The sequence below is a fragment of the Xenopus laevis genome, chromosome 3S (genome assembly GCF_017654675.1).
Source record: "Xenopus laevis strain J_2021 chromosome 3S, Xenopus_laevis_v10.1, whole genome shotgun sequence".
NCBI classification, from domain to species: domain Eukaryota; kingdom Metazoa; phylum Chordata; class Amphibia; order Anura; family Pipidae; genus Xenopus; species Xenopus laevis.
The window spans coordinates 27043791-27065986 of NC_054376.1; the positions used below are offsets into that span (position 1 = coordinate 27043791).

The 22196-nt window shown below is 42.0% G+C and overlaps 1 protein-coding gene and 1 long non-coding RNA gene across 3 annotated transcripts; one reads left to right on the plus strand and one right to left on the minus strand.

Annotated features, from left to right (window-relative positions):
- Window positions 1-200: 200 nt before the first annotated feature.
- Window positions 201-22176, minus strand: LOC121402130. 2 transcript variants are annotated; one of them, XR_005966591.1, is made up of 3 exons: window positions 22088-22176; window positions 15221-15323; window positions 201-673 (listed from the first exon to the last, which is right to left on the minus strand). It is a non-coding gene; the product is annotated as an uncharacterized LOC121402130 (long non-coding RNA). The 2 variants fall into 2 exon arrangements; XR_005966590.1 differs by lacking the exon at window positions 22088-22176 and having other exon boundaries at window positions 15221-15972.
- LOC108712738 (melanin-concentrating hormone receptor 1) lies at window positions 673-13114 on the plus strand. The gene is made up of 4 exons (XM_018255124.2): window positions 673-941; window positions 1600-2574; window positions 6253-6804; window positions 12606-13114. Exons 2-4 carry the CDS (start codon window positions 2216-2218, stop codon window positions 12820-12822), a joined length of 1128 nt encoding a protein of 375 aa, XP_018110613.1. The 5' UTR covers window positions 673-941; window positions 1600-2215; the 3' UTR covers window positions 12823-13114.
- Window positions 22177-22196: the final 20 nt, after the last annotated feature.

The window sequence follows — 22196 nt, forward strand, 5'->3', positions numbered from 1 at the left end:
GGCACACAATGCCAGTTCAGGCATATCCGAGGGTATATTGTGACAGTAGAAGAAGGGAAAGAGAGTCAATTAGGGGATCTATAAAAGGAAATGATGGCCTAGTAATTCGTATAGAGAGTAAGTGGAGTAATATAGGAAAGCAAAGATTGACAAAAAAGAAAGAAACTATGCAATGTGAGAAGAAAAGGAGAAAGCAAGGAAATTGGAAACTGCATACACTTTATTTAGTTATTTGCAAGCAAACATATCCACTGTAATACAAAGAACAACAGAAAGGAAATAAGAGAAGATGGGTGGGGGGAGAAACTGCTTAAACCCCCAAATAATGTTTCTCAGTGCATACATATGATGTAATCTATGCCCTACAGACTGCATTTTATTTCACATTTCTATACAGAGAGCCCAGCTATGAAACTTCTGTGAGGGATCTATGAATAATTCTGATTAAGCAATGCATGGGCAGGAATGCCAGTGAATAGCCCCCATGCATTCTATTCACCAGAGCGCCTGTACATTGTCTTCACCTCTCTTCAAATAAGAGCTTCATTCATCTGCATTTGTGCTCTTTTGAGCTGCCCTTTGGTAATAGTGCTGGGAGGTCTGTGAATGACGGTGAGCAATATCCAGCAGTGGGATGTTAAATATTTCACCGATTGCCTGTTTCCCATTGCTTCTAGAGATGGAGAGAGAGAGAGAAGGGAAGAGATGATGGATTTACTAAGAGAGCGAGGATGTAGACGTGGAGAATAGCCGGGAATTAGGAGTATATCATACCTATCATCTCCCTTTGCCTGCCTCTCCTCCTATTCCCCCTTTTCCCCCTCTCAATCTTCTGTCTTTAATCTCACTGGCTTCCAATCAACAAGTCGCATTTAGTGTGAGAGGGAGCAGCAAACACACTGGCATTCGCACACACACACACACACACAGTGCTGCAGGAGGTAAGCCGCTGGAACAGACCCTGCCTGTGTGCGACTGTATGTATGTATGCACTGCCACATGCGAGTGTGTGTCTGGGTTTAGGCAGCAGGTCACTCTAGAAATTGCATGAAAACTGTTGAATGATTCGGTGCCCTGTATCCTATGGTGTGCAAAGCGGCAAAGAACTGTGCCAAATCAAAGTGTTCCATTATGCAGTGTTAATGCAGTCAATGGAGCAATGCTGTGCAGTGCCGGTAGTTGGAATAATGCCCTACTCCCTGCAGTATTTGCATCAATTAATGCAATGTGTCCGTATATATATATATGTGTGTGTGTGTGTGTGTGTGTGTCTCTAAGTCCTCTTAGTGCAGGAGGAGTGATATACATGTCTACTGTAGTACAGATGCCTGTGCAGATCCCCTATCTGGAAGAGTATGACAGGCTTTACTATGTATATAGATGAATATTCTGATCATAGCTATTGTTATATGTGCAAGCATGCCATTGTACAGTGTATATATATCTGTCATGTCAAATTCATATATGTATACCTGTACACTCCTTTGGGTATAGTATATACCTCCATGCCTGCATCGAGCTCCATGTAAGGCTAGCACTTTTGCAATGTGGCCGGTGCCAGAGATAAGCATATTTTTTAACACTTTCCTTTGTATGCAGCAGGTCTCGGATGGCTGCATGTAGAGACTGCAGTTGATAAATGAGTGGCGGACGAGCGGAAGCTGCAGTTCCCAAACTACTGAAGGGCAGGGGGAAGCTGCACTTCCTAAACGACTGGCTAGCAAGTGAAGGCTGTAGTTTCTAAACAACTGGAAGGAAGTGGAAACTGCATTTCCCCAAGGACTGGAGGGCAAGTGGAGAGGCTGCAGTTCCTAAACGATTGGAGGGATTTGAATTGACGGATGGGGAGGAAGAGGATAGAAAGAGTGAGAGAGATAAAAGAACAGGCAGAATGTGAAGAATAGAAAAGGAAAGGTAGAGGGACTGTATATAGGGAACTGAGCAACAGAAGGGAAAGATAGAGGCAAAGAAGGGAGGCAATAGGAAAGGGTTGAATAAAGCAGACGGGAGTTGCAGGAAGAATGAGGGGGTCACTTTGCATGTATATATCTTTAATCTTCTAATGATTCAAGCATTCTGAAGCAAGCAAAATTGAAATACAGAGAATAAATTTTCAGGACAAAAGCAGCCCACTTATTACAGCCTGTAATCTAAAAGCTATGCGGGAAGGCAGTATATTAATTTCCTAGCTATTTACTAATCAGCTGCTGCCAGCATGACTCCCTCCCTCCCTTGGATGCCCACAACTTTGCCACCCTCTTCAGCCTCACTGTCGCTTAGGGGTCCAGGCTGGGGGGTGGTGTATGGGGTGATCTGTGGCTGTGGGGTCCTGTGTAACGGGCTGGTCTTGGCCGTGCTGCTTAGCTGCAGGCACACTTTGGTATCTGACCTGTATGTGGTGAATCTGGCACTGGCCGACCTGTTGTCTTTGCTTGGCATGCCCCTACTTATTCACCAGCTCCTCCATGACAGAGGGTGGGTGTTTGGAGATCTCTTGTGCCGTGCTGTCACTGCTCTGGACCTCAACAACCAGATCACAGGAGTGGGAATCATCACAGCTCTCTGCGTGGACAGGTAAATATCTAGTTCCACATGTGGTACCGGGGTCCGCATTTAACTCTTCTGAGAGTGGAAGGAAGGGGAAGTTAACCTTTAATGTAACTTTTTAATATTTTGAACCACTCAACTTTGCAACTGGTCTTTATTCATTTTTGTTGTTTTTTTAAATTCTTATTCTGCATCTTGGAATTTCAAAAGCTAATTGGCTGTCGTGGCAACCAAAAATGCATTACTTGTGAGGCTGTATTTTTTATTGTTACATTTTATATATTTCCATAGAGGCCTTCTCCTATTTATTTTCAGACTTCCAAGCAAGTGCCTGGTTGCTAGAATAACTGGAGCCCTAGCAACAAGACAGCATTTTGAACTGCAGAGCGGCAAAAAAAAAAAAAAACACACAAAATAAAACATATAGACTGTTTGAAAATTGCCTACATCAAGAGTGCCAATGGCAAGTGACTATTTTAGTGCAGGGAACTAGGTTTATGCAGAATTATTCATACCCTTTAAATGGGAAGCAGCAGCACAAAAGAAGAAATTACTCCATATGAACACATTATATATGTAGGGCATAGTTATAAAAGGGGAGAAATAAGTGAAAAGACTATGGGGCAAATTTACTAAAGGACGAATTGACTAACGCTGGCGAAAATTCGCCAGGTAAATTGAGGTAACCGACTTCCCCCCTACATATGGCACATAAACTATACACTGGGCTCATGTGTAGGGCAATATAAAAACTCTAGTTCATGTTATTAAGGTTTCCCAGGCTTGTGTAGTTTAATATATTTGCTGCAACATATACGTCCATTGAACTTTAACTTTCCGCTGTATGCAAATTAGCCAACTTCTCTTCGCATGGCGCAACTTTGCAAGGGTTCGGCGCTCTGGAAGCAGTTTTGGATTTTAGTGAATTAGTGTTGTCCTGGCGAATCTACGCCTGTCTGCCTTTCTATCACCAAGAAAGCAACACCAAGAACCTACCAACAACTTTGCTTGCCAACCGGCAGCTTCAGAAAGTTGTTACCTCCGGCACCATCTTGCATGCCAACCAGGGCTGGGCAAATAACAGGAATTGTGGGAGATAATATAACTTGCTATTAACAAACTTTGTTTGTGTGTTAGTAGCCTGAACCCCTTAACACCACAACTCATCCTGTACAACGTATCCCTATAAACTAAACTGTCTTGATTGTTGTGAATACATTCTTTATAAAGGTGACACATACTTTTCAAAGAGAGTTCTCGGCAGTGGAGAAACGGCATGAAAGAACTGAATACAATGGTGGCAATTGCTAATTTGGGTATTGCAGATACTGAGTCATTGTGCATACAGTGTAAATCAAGAGTAGGATATTGCTATATTAGGTTACATGCTATTTAGTAAAGACAGGGTAAGATCAAGGAGGAGGAGTTGCCCTTTATGTGAAAAGCAACAACAAAAAACAACTTAATACAAGGTACTGACACAAAGACAGAGACCCTTTTAGTAACCCTAGAAACAGGCACAAAGTGGCAGGGTGTTATTATAACAGAGAAGAGCAAATATTTATGGTGTTAATAGATATCATCACTACAAGCACAATGCAGCGTGAAATGACCATTACATGTCGAGAGGGTTTAGAAGAGAGCTGCAGTAAATGGAGCCATTCACACAGATATAATTATATATTAAAGAAATAAAGAGATAGAGGGTAATGCATTGACATAGACAAAGTTTGCCTGGATGCAGTAACCCATAGCAACCTATGATCAGTCAATGGGGTATATTTATCAAAGAGTGAAGTTAATAGTGAAGTTCCGCCACTAGAGTGAAATTCTGCCACTCTCCATTCATTTCTATGGGATTTTTATAGGCGTATTTATCAAAGGGTGAACTTTCACTTTCACCCATTGATAAATACGCCTTTCAAAATCCCATAGAAATGAATGGAGAGCTGCGGAATTTCACTCTAGTGGCGGAACTTCACTCTTTGATAAATTTACCCCATTAATGTGTTTTGCAGATAGACTCATAAAGGAATACACCTGCCTTTGTGTGGGGTATCTACATGGTGCCTTAGATATACATGCCAACTAGGGTTGCCACCTCACCCCTTTAAAACTGAACACATATGAAATCCACAGCCTGCATGGCTAATTAGCAATTCATTTGAATGCATGTGCAGACTGAACTGATTTATGTGTAACTCCAAAAGATTCCCTGGCACTCAAAGCAGGGACGAACCCATGTGTGTTTATTTGCAGTTGTGCAACGTTTCACGGTTGTACCCCTTTGTCAAGCATAAAGGTATTAATACTGGGCACATTTAATTGAAACTCAGGTCAAACAAACACCAGCCTGTGCTTAGGTTGCAACATCAGTACCACAATCTGGCAATGTGAGGTTATAACCTAAGCACGGGCTGATGTTTGTTTGACCTGAGTTCCAGGCAAAAGAAAAGCTGTGCACAACCCTTTTAGATTTGATATCCTCCTTGTCTAATGAAATCATGTTCCCCTGCAGATTAAAGTAAGAATCAGTAAGACCAGGGATAGGCAACCTGCATCACCCTAGATCAGGGACCCCCAAACTTTTTCCACCTGTAATCCAAATTTTAATGTACCAGAGCGAGAGAGCAACACAAGCATGCAAACAGTTCCTGAGGGTGCCAGATATGGGATATAATTGGCTATTTGGTAGCCCCTAGATGGACTGGCAGCCTACAGGAGACTCTGTTTGGCAGTACACGTTGTTTTTAAATCTATACCTTGCCTCCAAGCCTGGAATTCAAAAATAAGCACCTGTTTTGATGCCACTGGGAGCAACATCCAAGGGATTGGTGAGCAACATGTTGCTCATAAGCCACAAGTTGAGAATTACTGCTCTAGATTATTTTACACTACTCATTTTGGCTGTCAGAGGGATGCTGCGAGTTGCGCTTCAACAAGATCTAAAGCAGTGGTCTTCAATCTGTGAGCCTGGCCTCCATAATAAGTCTCAGAGCAATGTCAGCATGAAAACCATTTTGGGGACTTGGGGAAAATGAGTATTTACTACCCAAGATACACCTAAAAGCCCTGCTTAAGGATCAGTCGGTGTAGATCTGGGATGAAAACTTCTGATATCCTGGATATAAAGCTAGCTCAAAAAATGCCATATATACTGTATACAGGAACAAGCGTGCTCTGTTTCCATTTGTTTTTCAGTTTAATCACCTTTAGATTAATTTTAGTATGGTGTATAGAGTGATACTATGAGATAATTTGCAATTGACTTTCATGATAAGTTATTTAGCAGTCCTCCAGTTTGCAATTTCAGCAATTTGGTTGCAAGGGTCAATATCATTCTAACAACCATGCATTGATTTGAATAAGAGACTGGAATATGAATAGGAGAGGCCTAAACAGAAAGACGAGTAACAAAACGTAGCAATGGCAATAAATGTGTAGCTTTACAGAGCATTTGTTTTCTAGATGGGGCCATTTGAAAACTGGAAAGAGTGAGAAGAAGGCAAATCATACAAAAATATATACAGTATAATATATAATAAAGAAAAAAATGAAGGCCAATTGAAAAGTTACTCAGAATTCTATTACATATTAAAAGTTAACTTGAAGGTGAACTACTGTAGGAGACAGATCTCCAGTGTACATCGTTATGTTGCATTTGATTTTCCTTTCAATCTTTCCTTCAATCCTGTCTCCCAACAGATATGTGGCGGTTGTGCATTCGGCTACTATGGGTCCGCGTCGGAGTGTGCGATGCACGTGGCTGGTGACTGGCTGTGTATGGGTTTGCTCCCTCCTCCTCAGTACACCGGCTCTCCTATACTCTGGGGTGCGATGGGGTGAGGGTGTTGCCCTGTGTGTGTTGGACCTTCCTGGAGCTCCACCGTCCTTGTACTGGTACACATTGGTGCACAGCCTACTGACATTTCTCCTTCCATTGTCAGTTATAGTGGTGCTGTATTCCCTCACTCTGCACCACCTTTCCCGAGTTATGAAGAGAGTCCAGCGGGCTCCATCTCAGCGCAGTCGCCGGGTAACCCGCATGGCACTGGCCATTGTGGCCGCCTTTCTTTTGTGCTGGGCCCCATTCCATGTTGTGCAGCTGCTCAATCTCATCTCCACTGGGCCACCCTCCAACTCTGCCTTCTACCTCAACCAGGCAGCAATATGCCTGGGATATGCACACAGCTGTGTCAGCCCCCTACTTGTTATCTGCTGTACTGAGGGCTTCCGGGAGAGGCTGCCGCACGCACGGTGAGTACGTATTTCATATACGACCCCATACTCCATCAGAAACAATTATTTGCTAGAAGGGCCATATAGAGGTATAGCATTTGAGGCCCTCTGTGCCATACTGAACAGAACTAAAAACTGGTTTTCTAGGCCCAGCAATGGATGCCTCTGCTCCACAAGCTGAATAGTAACAAACCGAAACACAAATATAAGCACAAATGTGTCCAATTCAAGTCAAAGACTCACCAAAGTGAACCAGTGGCCCAAGTACTCCTGCCCCAGGCCCTCTGCGTAGGGGAGCGATCAATCCATTTAGAAACAATAGCAGGTATAGGACTTTTTGCTGCTGAAAATCGCATTTCACTGCAGTATTAACTTGTTAACATATACAGTAAATCTGTGAAGGTTTCGCAGACTGATTGTCATATGATATTATTGTTTTTAATTGCACTCGTGGGAAAAGCACTGCCATGAAAAAATATAACAAGAACTTTAACATGCCACATCATATTATTGTCAAGCAAGCATTTGACATACATCACAATAAAGCAAATAGCCCTGAATGAACTTCTGATAGCTAAGAAAGTGTGCCATAAGCTGCATTTGCATGCTTTCTCATGGCCAGGAATAAGATGACACAGGGATCATTAGGTAAAGATGTCCATACATGTACATATTCACTTTTTGGCTTTGGTGAGCTTGAGGGCCAAAACTATTGGAACATAAAATAAGCCTATGCAGACCCACTGAAAGAAGACAATAGCAACTGCCCAGTGCAGTCCTTGCCTGATGGGACGTCAATCCTGATAACACTGGCCAATAAGCTGCCACCTCTATTACGAGTAACCAAAAGGCAGCTAACGTTGGGCTGTGTATGGCCACCTTAAGTTGAACAGACTCAAAAAGTTTAGTGCAGATTGGAGAGTGTGCAGCTCCTTCTTACTTCACTATACCTGTATCCTACAGCATTTTGGTACCCTCAATACCTTGCACAATTGAAGTATTGGGTGGGTAGTAACATGTGAGTGCAGGTACAGTGGAGATCTAATACCTTGTAGGTCAGAATTTTGGAAGAGAATTTTACTAGACTAACTCTTCTCTCTGCAACTACTCTTCCTCCGATGCTGCTTTCTGCCTTCCCTCCATCTAGGGCACTAGCATTTGGTTTCTGGGGAAATTCAGAAACTTTAGGTTTATTTGACATGAGCTCAATGAATTCTGAACTTACAAAGAGTAGAAGAGCATGGAGATATCACCCCATGGCACAGAAAAATAAAGAACTGCTCTTATAGCCAAGCAGGTGGTTCTGCCCTCAATGACCAGAGTGGACAAGGCTAGCTTGAACAGAATTCATCCAAGTCAGGGTGGCTCCTGGGGAAATCTGCATACACAGAATTATATTCTTTATCAGAGGTATGATACCTATCAACATAATGTGAGACATATACAGATAAGAAGCTGAGATATCAGCTAATTTCTTTCCCCTAACAAGGAATGGGGACCTAATGTGCAACTCATATTCAACCCGTAAAACCACTGAGAACAACAAAGGCAAAAAATGGGGGGGGAAATGTTTTCACAGGATTTAGAGTTACGCAAACATAAGGAAATACTTAAGAACCAAAGCTGCCTCCATCAAAGAAGCTGCTGCTCACTATAGTTGTTTTGTGCAGTCTGGCAGGCTTGAATATTCAGCATATTTATCGGAAAGCCTAGACAGCCATGAAGACCACCCCCTAAATTGTTCCATATTTACTTCCACAGTCAACAGGACAAATCTTTACCATGATCTTCAAAAGAGGTTGCTTTACAACCAGTATCTGGGGGGCTATATTGTGACCAACTATGTAAGAACTGTGTTTGAAGACTTTAGAAACTTGAGGCATCCAACTCATATAATTAAGAGAGCACCAGATTTAGAAAATGTACTGCATTAATTTGAGTTAAATTTAAAGTTGAATTTTTGTTCCACCTGGTGGCTTGCAATCAAGTAGAAGCCTTAGAAAACCTCTGTCTGGAAAAATGTGTCCAAGCAATAAATATTGGCATTATTTTTATATGATTTATTATATATTATTTATTCTTTTAGAAGAAGTACTTTGAGGGATGTTCTATTTTCAATTGGGATTCTGTTTCATGAAGGTCTCCAAAATACTTGATAGAACCTATGAGAATCTATGAGGGAATCCAGCCCGATAAATGATGCTTTGCCACATTAAGATCCTTTATGGCATGCTGGCAGGTAATCTGACTTAAACTCCTCAGCAGGAGAGGCCTGTCTCTGATCTCTTGTCAAAATGAGACTGGAAAGGACTTTAGCTTTTTCTGGGACAGCCGATCCAGATGGTCATTATGGTACTGTCAGCTGGGGCATGAAGGAAAATAAGTATATATAGTATAATTTAATCCTGCTTGAAAACATTTGACTGTTGATGTCACCTTGGTTCTTCATACTGTCACATCACTGACAAGGACACCTGTAGTGGCACAGAAGACCTGTCAAGAATACTGCACTTTCTTTCATTGCCTGGTGAACTGGTGACACTGGGAGAGACGGCAGCCTAGGGTTGGACAGGTTTAGGGGAGTTAACCACTAAACCTCCCCTTGTAGCTTGGTATGCTGCAGTAGGTAAAACAGCAAAAGAGGATTTTAAAGTCTTTTGTTCTCAAAAAATTACTTATTTAAAACTTCAGCATTAGCACAGGCGACTTTTCATTGTAGCCTGTGGGGAAAAACGCAGAGGCAGTTCGGGGAGATAGTCGCTTAAAAGACAAGGCGATTAGTCGCCAGGAGACAAAATCTCCCCGAATCTCCTCGTGTCCTTACCCTTAGGTTGCAACATTCCTCAAATAGCTTTGGTAGGTACATCTCCCATGATGAAATTCTGGCATGTATTGAGGTGTTGTTACTTCACATAAGGCACTGGTACACTGGTTTCTGTCTTTCCAGACAGTTTAAACCATGTTCTGAGTCGCAGCTTGACGCCTCTAAGATGATTCTGCTCGGAATGTTCTACTGCAAATAATAAATCTAATCAACTGGTTTAAAAACGTATATCCGGTAGGAAAAGGATGCAAAATAAGCTGCGAAATAGCTCTAATCAAGTGGCGTTTATGGTTCGGTATTGGATAAAACAAAATGGAAATCTTCTGCAGAGGAAATGCTGTGTTTGTTGTGGTACAGGAGGGGAGGGATAGTTACATAGTTACATAGTTAAATTGGGTTGAAAAAAGACAAAGTCCATCAAGTTCAACCTCTCCAAATGAAAACCCAGCATCCATACACACACCCCTCCCAAATTTTTTTTTTTTTAAATTCTATATACCCATACCTATACTAACTATAGAATTTAGTATCACAATAGCCTTTGATATTATGTTTGTCCAAAAAATCATCCAAGTCATTCTTAAAGGCATTAACTGAATCAGCATCACAACATCACCCGGCAGTGCATTCCACAACCTCACTGTCCTGACTGTGAAGAACCCCCTACGTTGCTTCAAATGAAAGTTCTTTTCTTCTAGTCTAAAGGGGTGGCCTCTGGTACGGTGATCCACTTTATGGGTAAAAAGGTCCCCTGCTATTTGTCTATAATGTCCTCTAATGTACTTGTAAAGTGTAATCATGTCCCCTCGCAAGCGCCTTTTTTCCAGAGAAAACAACCCCAACCTTGACAGTCTCCCCTCATAATTTAAGTCTTCCATCCCTCTAACCAATTTAGTTGCACTTAGTCTCTGCACTCTCTCCAGCTCATTTATATCCCTCTTAAGGACTGGAGTCCAAAACTGCACTGCATACTCCAGATGAGGCCTTACCAGGGACCTATAAAGAGGCATAATTATTAGGGATGCACCGAATCCACTATTTTGGTTTCGGCCGAACCACCGAATCCTTTGTGAAAGATTCGGCCGAATACCGAACCGAATCCGAACCCTAATTTGCATATGCAAATTAGGGGTGGGAAGGGGAAAACATTTTTTACTTCCTTGTTTTCTGACAAAAAGTCACGTGATTTCCCTCCAGCCCCTAATTTGCATATGCAAATTAGGGTTCGGTTCGGCCAGGCAGAAGGATTCGGCCGAATCCGAATCCTGCTGAAAAAGGCCGAATCCTGGCCGAATCCCGAACCGAATCCTGGATTCGGTGCATCCCTAATAATTATGTTTTCATCCCTTGAGTTAATGCCCTTTTTTATGCAAGACAGAACTTTATTTGCTTTAGTAGCCACAGAATGACACTGCCCAGAATTAGACAACTTGTTATCTACAAAAACCCCTAGATCCTTCTCATTTAAGGAAACTCCCAACACACTGCCATTTAGTGTATAACTTGTATTTATGTTATTTTTGCCAAAGTGCATAACCTGCATTTATCAACATTGAACCTCATTTTCCAGTTTGCTGCCCAGTTTTCCAGTTTAGACAAATCACTCTGCATGCTCTGATGCAAGCAGGTGTCTTATATCCTGAGCCAAGGTAGGACGTAAGCAGCTGTTTTGAGTAAATATAATGGGATTTCAATGAAAACTATAATGCTTCGTTAAAGGGATTATTTTATGATTTTTATGGTGTCGTTTCTATTTCTAAATTACACTGTTTACACTGCAAATATTTCACTCTACCATGTAAAATTTAATTCCTAACACAAGTGTATTTTTTTGTTGTTGTAATATTGGCGTGTAGGCACCATCTCATGTCCTTCTGACCAATCATGTGCTTTGCGAAAGAGCCAGCACTTCAGGACGGAACTGCTTTCTGGCAGGCTATTGTTTCTTCTACTCAATGTAACTGAATGTGTCTCAGTGGGACCTGGATTTTACTATTGAGTGCTGTTCTTAGATCTACCAGGCAGCTGTTATCTTGTGTTAGGGAGATGCTCTCTGGTTACCTTCCCATTGTTCTGCTGATGGGCTGCTGGGGGGGGGAGAGGGGTGATATCACTCTAACTTCCAGTGCGGCACTAAAGAGAGAGTGAAGTTTAGCAGAGCACAAGTAACATGACTGGGGGCACAATTAACATGTTTTCCCATGACAGTATTCCTTTAATTAAATGATTGCAGGCTGTATCAGATTTAGGGTTGCTACTTCACCCCTTTAAAACTGAACACAACAGCCTGCATGGCTAATTAGAAATTACATTTAGTTGCATGATGCCGACTGAATTGATTTATGTGCAGCCATGCATCATGCATCTAAATGAATTGCTAATTAGAAATGCATGCAAGGGGTAATGTAATGTGGCATCTGTTATCCAGAAAGCTATTCTGAAAGCTCCAAATTATGGGATGGCCATCTCACACTCCATTTTAATCAAATATTTAACATTTTTAAGTATTTCCTTTTTCCCTGTAATAAAAAAACAGTACCTTATATAAATAATTAGGGATGGGTGAATTTTTTCTCCTCGTTTCACCGAAAAAATGACACCCATAGACTTGTATGGTGGCGTTCGTCAAAAAACAAAATTTTTTTGGACGCCCATAGACTTTAATGGGCGTCTGCGACATTTCGCCGGCAGCAAATTTTTGGCGAAACGAAACAGGTTTAATTCGCCCATGCCTATAAATAATCTATATAAGTGGCAACACAATTCTATTTGGTTTAATTCATTTTTAAATTAGTTTTAACAGACTTAAGGTATAATATCCCATATCCAGGGGATACGGGATATTAGAGCATTGTGGATAACAGGTCCTATACCTATAAATAGATAGCCATGTTATCACTGTATCACATTTGTACGTTTTATATATACACCCTTCTGAGCAATATGTCTTGTTAATGATAATAATCACATAATGCCTTTATTCCTCTTCTGGAAGGTGCTGCCAATTTCTCTTTCGTCGTTGGGCTGGGTTCTGGCCTGTATCTGCCTATCCTCCACAGGGCCCCAATTCTGCTATCAACAGTCCTCCTGGGAGTGGGATTTGTGTCTCCCAGTACCGGCGAAGGACTATCAGCTTGGAGACACCTCCATTCTCTGTTACTGAAAACACCAGACTGAGCCCTGGCATAAGGGACGAGAGCAGTATCCTGTGAGCCCCTGTCAGTGAAATTGAAAAGTCACATTTCTTAAATATTTGACTAGTTCCATTCGGGGGCCTTTGCTATCTACATCTGCTATTGCTATAAGATGAGCAGGAGTGAGGCCAAGCCAGAAAGGCACAGAGGTACAGAGTGACTCGGCTGGTCTCAGCAGGTTACCATTATTTGGAGTCACTCTCTTTGATAGAGGTTCAGCATCTTCCATGTGGTATTATTATTACTCTATTACAGACAGTTGGTGATTGTACTGATTTACCATTATAAAAAGGCTGCCTATCACTCCGAATATATCCTCTTTATTATCAATAAGCCGTATGCAAAAAAAAGTAAAGAAAAGGAAGAAAAATAAAAATTCTATAGTATTTTTCTTGTGATGAATACATTTTGGATATGATGTCAGTATCCTTCTCATTATTCCAGTGCTTCAGAGCCGACTCTTATTGTCCTGTTATATTTTACCGGTTATGTATCACACACGTGGAGAGACATAAATGATCTATATGGTGGAGGCAGCCACATTGTTATAAACTAAACCTCAAAAAAAAAGATTGTTTTAGTTGTGCCTTTGAGTAAAAAAAAAAAAAATTAAAGGGCATATAAAGGCAAAAAAAAAGAAACCTATTTCCAATATACTTTAATTAAAAAATGTGTACCGTTTTTATAAGAAACCTGACTGTATGCAGTGAAATTCTCCCTTCATTTACTGCTGTGGATAGGAATTGTCAGACGGTCCCTAACTGCTGAGTAGGGAAACAATTATACTTATGAACAGCAGGGGGAGCCCCCGCCTTACTTCCCAGCCATGCAGAACTCAAGCAGCTTTGTTTATTTCCATGTAGAGCAGTCGGTGACTGTGTAGAGATTTGTATTGGATTTTATTTTGGCTTTACAACTCATTTACTGTTTCCAACTCCAGCTGCAGGGACAAAGATCATGGAGCCAGATTTAATCAGATAAACTGGAATTCTATTTGAAAGATTATTTTGCTGCAGTCACTGGTTCTGCAGAGTTGGAGAAAGTTTGTATTAAACAATACAAAAACTATTAAATCCACATTAGATTACATGGCAACACAGGACCCAGTGCAGAATGCCTATTCTGATTATTAATCAGTCTTGCTGTATTATTTGACCTGTGCTGTTTCGATCATTTATGACGATCCCTAAGAAGCCCAGACCACACTGAGCATGTGCACAGTCTTAGTCTTGCAAAGATGTTTAACAAAGTTACAAGATGGTGACCCCCTGTGGCCAACTTTGAAAGCATAAATCATTTGTTTGATTAGGCTTGTGGTGCAGTAAGTTCATGTTTATGTTTAGTATACAAAATACAGCATTTCTCGCCTTATTCTATTTTCGACTTTACTTCCCCGTTAATTCCAGGTACAAAAGGCAAGTGATGCTACCTTTGCATGTAACTGAAGCTTCCATTTTAGGTAAAGGAATAATTAATGAAAATGTGTCCAAGTATAAGCTGAAAACTGTTGCATGGGATCTCAACCCAAAAAGTGTTTTTTGGTATGATTTGTTGTTCACTGATGGCTGGTGCTGGCAAGGGTTTTGGGGAAAGCTTTAGTGATTAGTATGACAGCTTTTCAAGGCACATTCTGGCAAAAGCTTGTTCTTGACACAACATATACCCTTCACGCTGAAGCTATGGGATTGGAAGGAATATATAAAATCAATTTTGTTTCTGCCCATAAGTAGCCAATTAGCATTTTCCTTTCCTCAGCTTGCAAAAAATAAAGCATGCTAAACTGAAATTGTATTCCACTTATTCCACTGAAATATCCAGAGACTTTCATCCAGAGGCAGAATGTGGCCTTGGAGCAAGAATATGGTCCTCCAAGGACTCACCCTCCCACCTCATCAATTCATTTAAACGCAACAATCAAACCAATCAGAGGCCCAACGGCACCACTATGGCTTCTGGGGATTTTCACTCTGGTCTCTTACAACTACTTCAATGAGGAAGAACAATAGCCTCTAATGGATAAATTTTACAGTGAACAATTAGCATTAATGTTCTGCTCTATGGGTATGGAAAAAAACCCTTCCCCTCTCACATACAGGTTTATAACAAAAGTAAAAAAATGTGTTAATTGCTATGGGATACTGGACCATGCAATGCTTACCTGTGTTACCATATAACTCCCTAGTTTCTGGATAGATTCAAGGACAACATTTACTCTCTGCATTTATCCCTTCTGTTTATTGCTCGAGGGTGATGCTGAGCTCTGGCAGGCAGGAGGCTCACCTGTGTTCACATAGCAAGCATCATGCCTGTCTGAGCTAAGCATTGGAAACATCTAGTGCACTGAAGTCAAAATAAATGGACGCTGATCAATGCTTGTGAATATTTTAAATGAGAGTCACTGTTATAATGTGTTTACCTTTTGAAAGCCACGACTTTGGCTCGTGTGCATTTTCCATAAGAGATGTAAAGTAGAACCTGTGATATGTCATTGTCCATCATAGCTCTTGTATCTTGTCATTCTGTGGTTAAGAAAAAACATTATTTATATATTCTTGCCTATTGAAAAGTCCTTCCCTGTAAACCCACAATCTGCACTGTTTTCCTATTTCTTGCGTGCAAAAAGCAGTGTTTGTAAACCAGTCACATCTTTCCGGTGATACAAATCTCCAGTAATCCTACCTTCTCCCTCATCCCCATGCTAATTGCTGCCTCTGCTTCACACTGAGTTCTCCATTATGCACAGTTATTACACTGGTAAGTGGCTATTCTAGTAGTGTTTGGGCTATGGCATACAGTGGGGCTTATTTAAATATGCACCTGGGCAATAACCCATGGCAACCAATCAGATGTTTGCTTTCATTGTTTTACCTGCATCTGGCTGAAAAGTGTTAATCACTGAGCTATGGGTTACTGCCCAGGAACAGATTTGCCCAGTGTTTATAAATGAGCCCTAGTTGTATTTTCTGCCAGCTGAAAGGAGAGGGAAAGGCATATTTACATGGGGGCGCCAAGTTATTTGCTTTCCTGAAACCCCAGGCCGGTGCTCCTTTCAAGATAAAACTGCACTGGTCCGGGGGTTCTTCTAGCGAGCACCACCGAGAGAAAGGCTTTCTTCTTCAAAATTCCAAGGGCAGTCACATGCGCAGTAGAACAAAAAAAAGTTCGGCTTTTTGCACTACTACTCATGCACACCTGCGAGAAGAAAGAAGAAGAAGGAAACTGATCGATCTGTGGTGCTCACTGGAAGACTGGTGCAGTTTTCTCCTGATATGAGCACCGGCCCGGGGTCTCAGGTAAATAAATACAATCACTTGGGGGTGCCTAACTTTTGGCACCCTCAAGCAAATACTGAATTTCCTTCTCCTTGAAGCACCAACACCACTACTTCAATCTTCCATTCATATATGGCATAAGTGTGGCAGCCCTGGGAATTGATTGTTGGAAAGGAACCACATCCATTGTGCAGCCCTAATAATGACATTAGCCTCCTATTCATTTGCATATATTAATAAAGCCCACTTAAAGGATAACTATACCCCCTGAAAAATGTAGCTCTATAAAACGATATTGCATAAAACAGCTCATGTGTAAAACCCTGCTTCATGTACATACAGTAAACCATTTCCATAATAATAGACTTTTTTAGTAATATGTGCCATTGGGTAATCATGAATAGAAAATTGCCATTTTAAAAAATAAGGGCCGCCCCCTGGGATCATACAATTCACGGTGTGCACAAACCATACATGTTAGGTTACATGAGCCAATTAACAGACAGAGCTCTGTCTTTTGCTTCAACACTTCTTCCTGTTACAGTTAGAGTTGTAGTATTTCTGGTCAGGTGATCTCTGAGGCAGCACACAGACCATCACGAAATGGTGGTTCAAGGCAAGAGATGTAAAAGGGCAATATTAACTTAAATATTTATACCAGTTTGGTAAGATTCTTTAATATTACACTTAATTTGATATATGATCTGTTGCTTAAGCATTCATTTTGGGGGTATAGTTTTCCTTTAAAGAAATCTGGAGTGAACAACAGCTCCAGGCTGTCCAATAGCAAAGGATAGGAGCAAATGACCTACTGAATAGTGTCCGAGTGTACTCAACTATTGCTTACAAGAGCTTATTCAAGGTGTACATTTGTAGAAAACATTGCCTTTTACACAAAGGCACCCAACTCCCTGCACCCCCCCCAGTAGAGCATTCATTACACGTGAGTCTCTCAGGTGGCCCCTTGCAGTGTAGGTCTAGGAAGGGTTATCCACGCTGATATCAAACACATGTACAGATCTCTAAGTAACTTGGGCACCTGTGATTCTAAAGTAATAGTGAATGGTTTATTTGTTAGATATTTTATATAATCATTGGGAGGTTTTATTTTCAAGATAATACAAAATGTAGTCACTTATAGTGTTAATTCTATTGATGCCTTCTTCTGACTTTTTCCAGATTTTAAATGGGGATCACTGACCCCATCTGAAAAAAACAAATGCTATGTAAGACTACAAATGTATTGTTATTGCTACTTTGCATTACTCATATTTCTATACAGACCCTTTCCTATTCATATTCCAGTCTCTTATTCAAATCAATGCATGGTTGCTAGGGTCAGGGCTGCGCCGCACAGGAGCCCAAGGCAAGCCGGTGGATGCGGTGGCGGCTTAGTGCTCCTGTGCAAGGTGGCGTTCGCGTGCACAGGAAAGACTGTTTTATTTCTTTTTTTGCTCCTGCGCATGCGTGAATCATCGCGAACGTGCGCATTTGTAAATTGACGCAAGCCTGCGTTCGCGCGAATGCGCAGGAGCACAAAGAGAAGTAAAAAGAGTCAGGCACAGAGGGGACTGGACTGGGGGTAGGCGACAGAGGAGGTACTACCTGGTGCCCCCCAGCTTTGCGACCTAGGCATGTGCCTACTCTGCCTACCCCTTGGCTCGGCCCTGGCTAGGGTCATTTGGACTCTAGCAACCAGATTGCTGAAACTGCAAACTGGAGAGCTGTTGAATAAATGCTAAATAACTTAAATGCTACAAATAGTAAAAAAAAAATTGTCTCAGAATGTCTACATCATACTAAAAATTTATTTAAATGTGGACAACCGCTTAACCGTTTCACTTAAATATTTTGCATCCCTATAAAAACAATATGTGTGGAGCTAATCTAACAACTCCCCCCCCCCACAACTCAAAGATTTGACAACAATCAATTTGTAACAATTTGTTAAAAAATTTAATTTTCTGAGAAAGTTGATCTCTCAGCTAGAGAATGATTGCAAACAGAAGATCAGAGTAACACTGGAGCAATCTAAAGTCTGCTGGAAGAATGGACCAAACTCAGCTGTAGAAAGTAAAGTCACATTCTAATTACTGTACTTGTGAGCACCATAAGAACAAATCAGCAGTCCACTGAGACACTTAAGGACAGTTTCACTAAAGGGTGAAGTGAACATAAACTTGATTATTTCAGAAATGATGCCGAATATTCAATTGATTGTATTTAGAAAGTTTATTATTTCATTATGCTGAATCTTATGTTACATTTTCATTTTACCGATAGTTCCCCTTAAATGGCAATTTAGCATTTAGAAATACACCCTAAACTGTGCCATACTAAAACGGATTCATAATTACTGCAAGCACAGTTCTATTCATAAAGGATACTTGCTCTAGTGATGCACAGGTCAGGCCAAATCCTGTGAGACCCTCGAACATTTGTCAAGGGTCACAGGGGGTGGCAGTCAGGGTCGGACTGGGCTCCCTGCACAAAGCCTACTGTGGCTTCTGAACTTCCTCTCTGGTCCCCCCCACCGTGCGCGCCCGCAGGCAGGGGCGTTTCTGCCATGAGGCAAGGTGAGTACCTTGCCTCAGCGGCATCTCCCCAGAAGTTACAAGGGGCGGCAAAAAGCTGCTCCTTGTAACTTTAAGAGCCGAATTTCCGTTTTTTAACCGGAGCAATTCCGCTCTCTGCTCTAGCGATGCACCCCCGGGACCCTCATCGGCGATTTTAAGGTAAGCACGACGGGCGGCATTTCAAACGTTGCCTCAGGCGGCAAAACAGCCTGGAGTGTGCCTGCCCGCAGGGATGCCAAGGGGGGTGAGGTGGGCCCTGAGGCATCAAAGCCCCACTTGCGCTTGTTTATACTTGTGTCCAATGATGTCAGAGAAGGGTGGGTATATAAATCAGAATTATATATGCTGCAAGTAAAAAAAGTTAGACAACAAAAATGCTCAGATTAGCAGCCTGTATTTGAGCCACAACAGCACTCAGCAGCTTTTTTCCTGGAATCCTGGCAAAAAACCCATGGAGATTTCATTCAGAACAGTAACATAGTAAGTTAACCTGCCTAACTGCTAGTTGATCCAGAGGAAGGCACGCATGTTGTTGGGGCCCTTGAGAGTTTGAGTAACACAAGCAACAAAATGCTAAATGTTGCCTATAACAAATATCTGTATTTTCAAATATACCAATTGGTTACCCTAGGCCTGGCATGCTAGTACAAAACTACACCTATAATAAGGCTTTAACTATATACTGTAGGTGCCTTACTTTCCATCTGCTCTTTTACAGGTGGACAACAGATGGGTTATTTCTTGCACCAATTATACTAAATGCTGTGCATATTCACTGACTCTGTATTATTAAACGCAACACTTTTGGGTAGGGTTGCCACCTGTTCGGTTTTGACCCGAACAGTTCGGTTTTTGTAAGGCCTGTTCGGGTCTGAACTTTCTGTTCAGTTTTCAACCTTATGAAACCCGAACAATAATCTGGTCAATACTGTACATGAAAAACATTTCAATACTAAGATACTCCCCTTTCTTATTATTACAGATACAAAAAAAAGCAAATCAAGCAAAAATAAGAATATTTTTTTCTAAATTAGCATTGTTGTATTTCAGAGCTTTCTGAATAACTGATTTCTGTATAAAAGATCTCATACATGTAATTAAAGGATTGGGCTTGGGCTCATCAAGCAGAATATAGATAGAGATAGGGGTTTTGAACTGGGCATCGACACTTTAAAACCGTGGTGCCCAACCATTTTTGGCCCAGGGACCAGTGTAAAGGAAAAAATGTTTGCAAGGACAGGAGGGTCGGGAGAGGGTGGGGGGCCAACGGCAACTGCGCATCCAATTCAGGGGCGCCAGCATCCAATTTGGCAAGCTGTTGTTAATTGTGGGCGAGGCTCGGCGGCCCAGTTCAGGACTGTCCGCAGCCCGGTGGTTGGGGACCCCTGCTTTAAAACATTCAAAACTGGATAGAAATCCAGCCAGTTGCATCTGAGTGATGCAATAACCTTGCCCTGGTGTCATAACTCCACCAACACCATTGTGCCCACCTCTGATGTCATCATGCCTGTTCCTACATCACTGCCCCACCCCCAATGTTATTTGCCCGCATTTGGGTTTAGCCATCAGCAAAGGTGGCAACCCTACTTTGGGGCCAAAATAATACTTCAGGGTGAATTTGGCTAGTGTTTTTGGAGAATTTTTCTGGACTAAGCACATAAAACATGGCCTCCTATGCCAGAATAGGTCTCTTGAAAAACAGTCCCAGACAGGCAAATGCCAGAGGGGCTGCTACAGCAGATGCCACGGGCAGTCACTTTTTATTGGGCTGGCGGGGGCTGTTTAGGACTCTGTGTACTTTCAAATACCTGCCCAAATCAAATTATATAACTGTTGTAACTACAGGGGTGGTAACATTAGCCCTTTCCACCAAAATTAAAAGAATAAAATTGTGAAGAGAAGGATGTCATTTATAGCGCTAACATTACCAACGGTCAGTCCCTGCTATTGAGAAAGTCCCTGAAAAATTTTGTCCCCGATTTAAAAACGGACCAATTGCACAGAAGTATTTAACATTTGTATATTCAGAAAAGTGTTTCAGTTCCTCTTTGAAAAGAGGTGGTTAAAACTTTTAAGTGTGTGTTTATCAATGCAAGCTCTAGATGAAACAATAGTCCTCAAATAGACCCCCTCTTTTAAAGAACAATCCAGCATTTCACCCCCCAAAGTTTCTAGTGTAATATAACTGGTGCCTGGGAAAGAAGCATCATTGGTAAAGATGAGGTGCTGGGTTTCAGATTCACTGTGGGCACAAAAGGCACCACATTCACTGATGAGCCTGGCGCTAGGGTTGCCACCTTTTCTGGTGCCGGAAAACAGGCAGGGGCGGGATGGGTGATGTCAGAGGCAGGGCAGCGATGCTGGGGGCGGGGCCAGTGATGTCACGATTGGCTTATCACCTTCTCATTTCTGGCTGTCCTGGTGAAATCCGGAGAGGTGGCAACCCTACCTGTCGCCAAGAATGCCACCTTTTGGCCTCATGATGCAATGGATGTGGGGCGGACTGTGATGCTGTGGGGACGGGTCATGACATCAGGGGTTGGGCTATTACATGGCAATTGGCAATCGCCACCAGGCCCGCATTTGTGGAAAGGCAACCAAGGCCTGGGCCTAGGGTGGCAGGATTTTAAGGTGTGCCATTTTGCCCAACCAGACCCACATTGGTTCAGAAATACTGGGGATGCACAGGAGATACGATAATTCTTTTAATTTCCTGTACGCAGATCCCCATTGCTTGGTCCTGATGATGAAAATGTGAGTGAATAAAAGGAAGGGGACTGGGGCGACGAACAACAGCAAGGCCTAGGGGCACCCGCTATGTAAATCTGGCCCTGATCGCCACGTCAATGATAGGGAATCCTGCCCGGTTTTCCTAATTTGGAAAACCAGGCAGGCAGCCCTTCAAAAAACCAGGCTGTCTTGGTCAAAACCAGACAGGTGGCAACCCAAGTATGCGGTCACCCAGCTGCAAGTCAGTTGTTGTATGTGTAGGCACAACATGAACAGGAAACCCAATCTGGTTGCTAGGCTCCAAATGACTCTAGCAACCATGCATTGATTTGAATAATAAACTGCAATATAATTAGGAGAGGTAATTGAAATTACTCTCTAGCAACCATGCATTGATTTGAATAATAAACTGCAATATAATTAGGAGAGGTAATTGAATGGAAAGCTGAGTAATAAAAAGTAGCATCACCTCATCTCACTATTCCAGACATGGTGTTAGTAATGTGTGCAGTAGGGGAAAAATACCCATAGCAACTATAGAATCAGTACTAGAGGTGGGCGAATGGTTAGTACTGCTTCCACCTACAGACAGATTACAGCTGTCCATCTAAGCTAAAGCACACAGAGAGCAGAAGCCAGGGCTTGTTTGTAACCCACAGTGCGGCAATCAAACTGTATCCATGGTTACGAGATGCTGAAACTTACGGCGCTCGTGGATTTCAGCCCGCCCCAGGGTGCCATATTTGTTACTGGCAAAACCATTCCCTCAACAAAAGACGCGCTGGTTTGAAAACGGAAGCGGAAGCCGACTGTC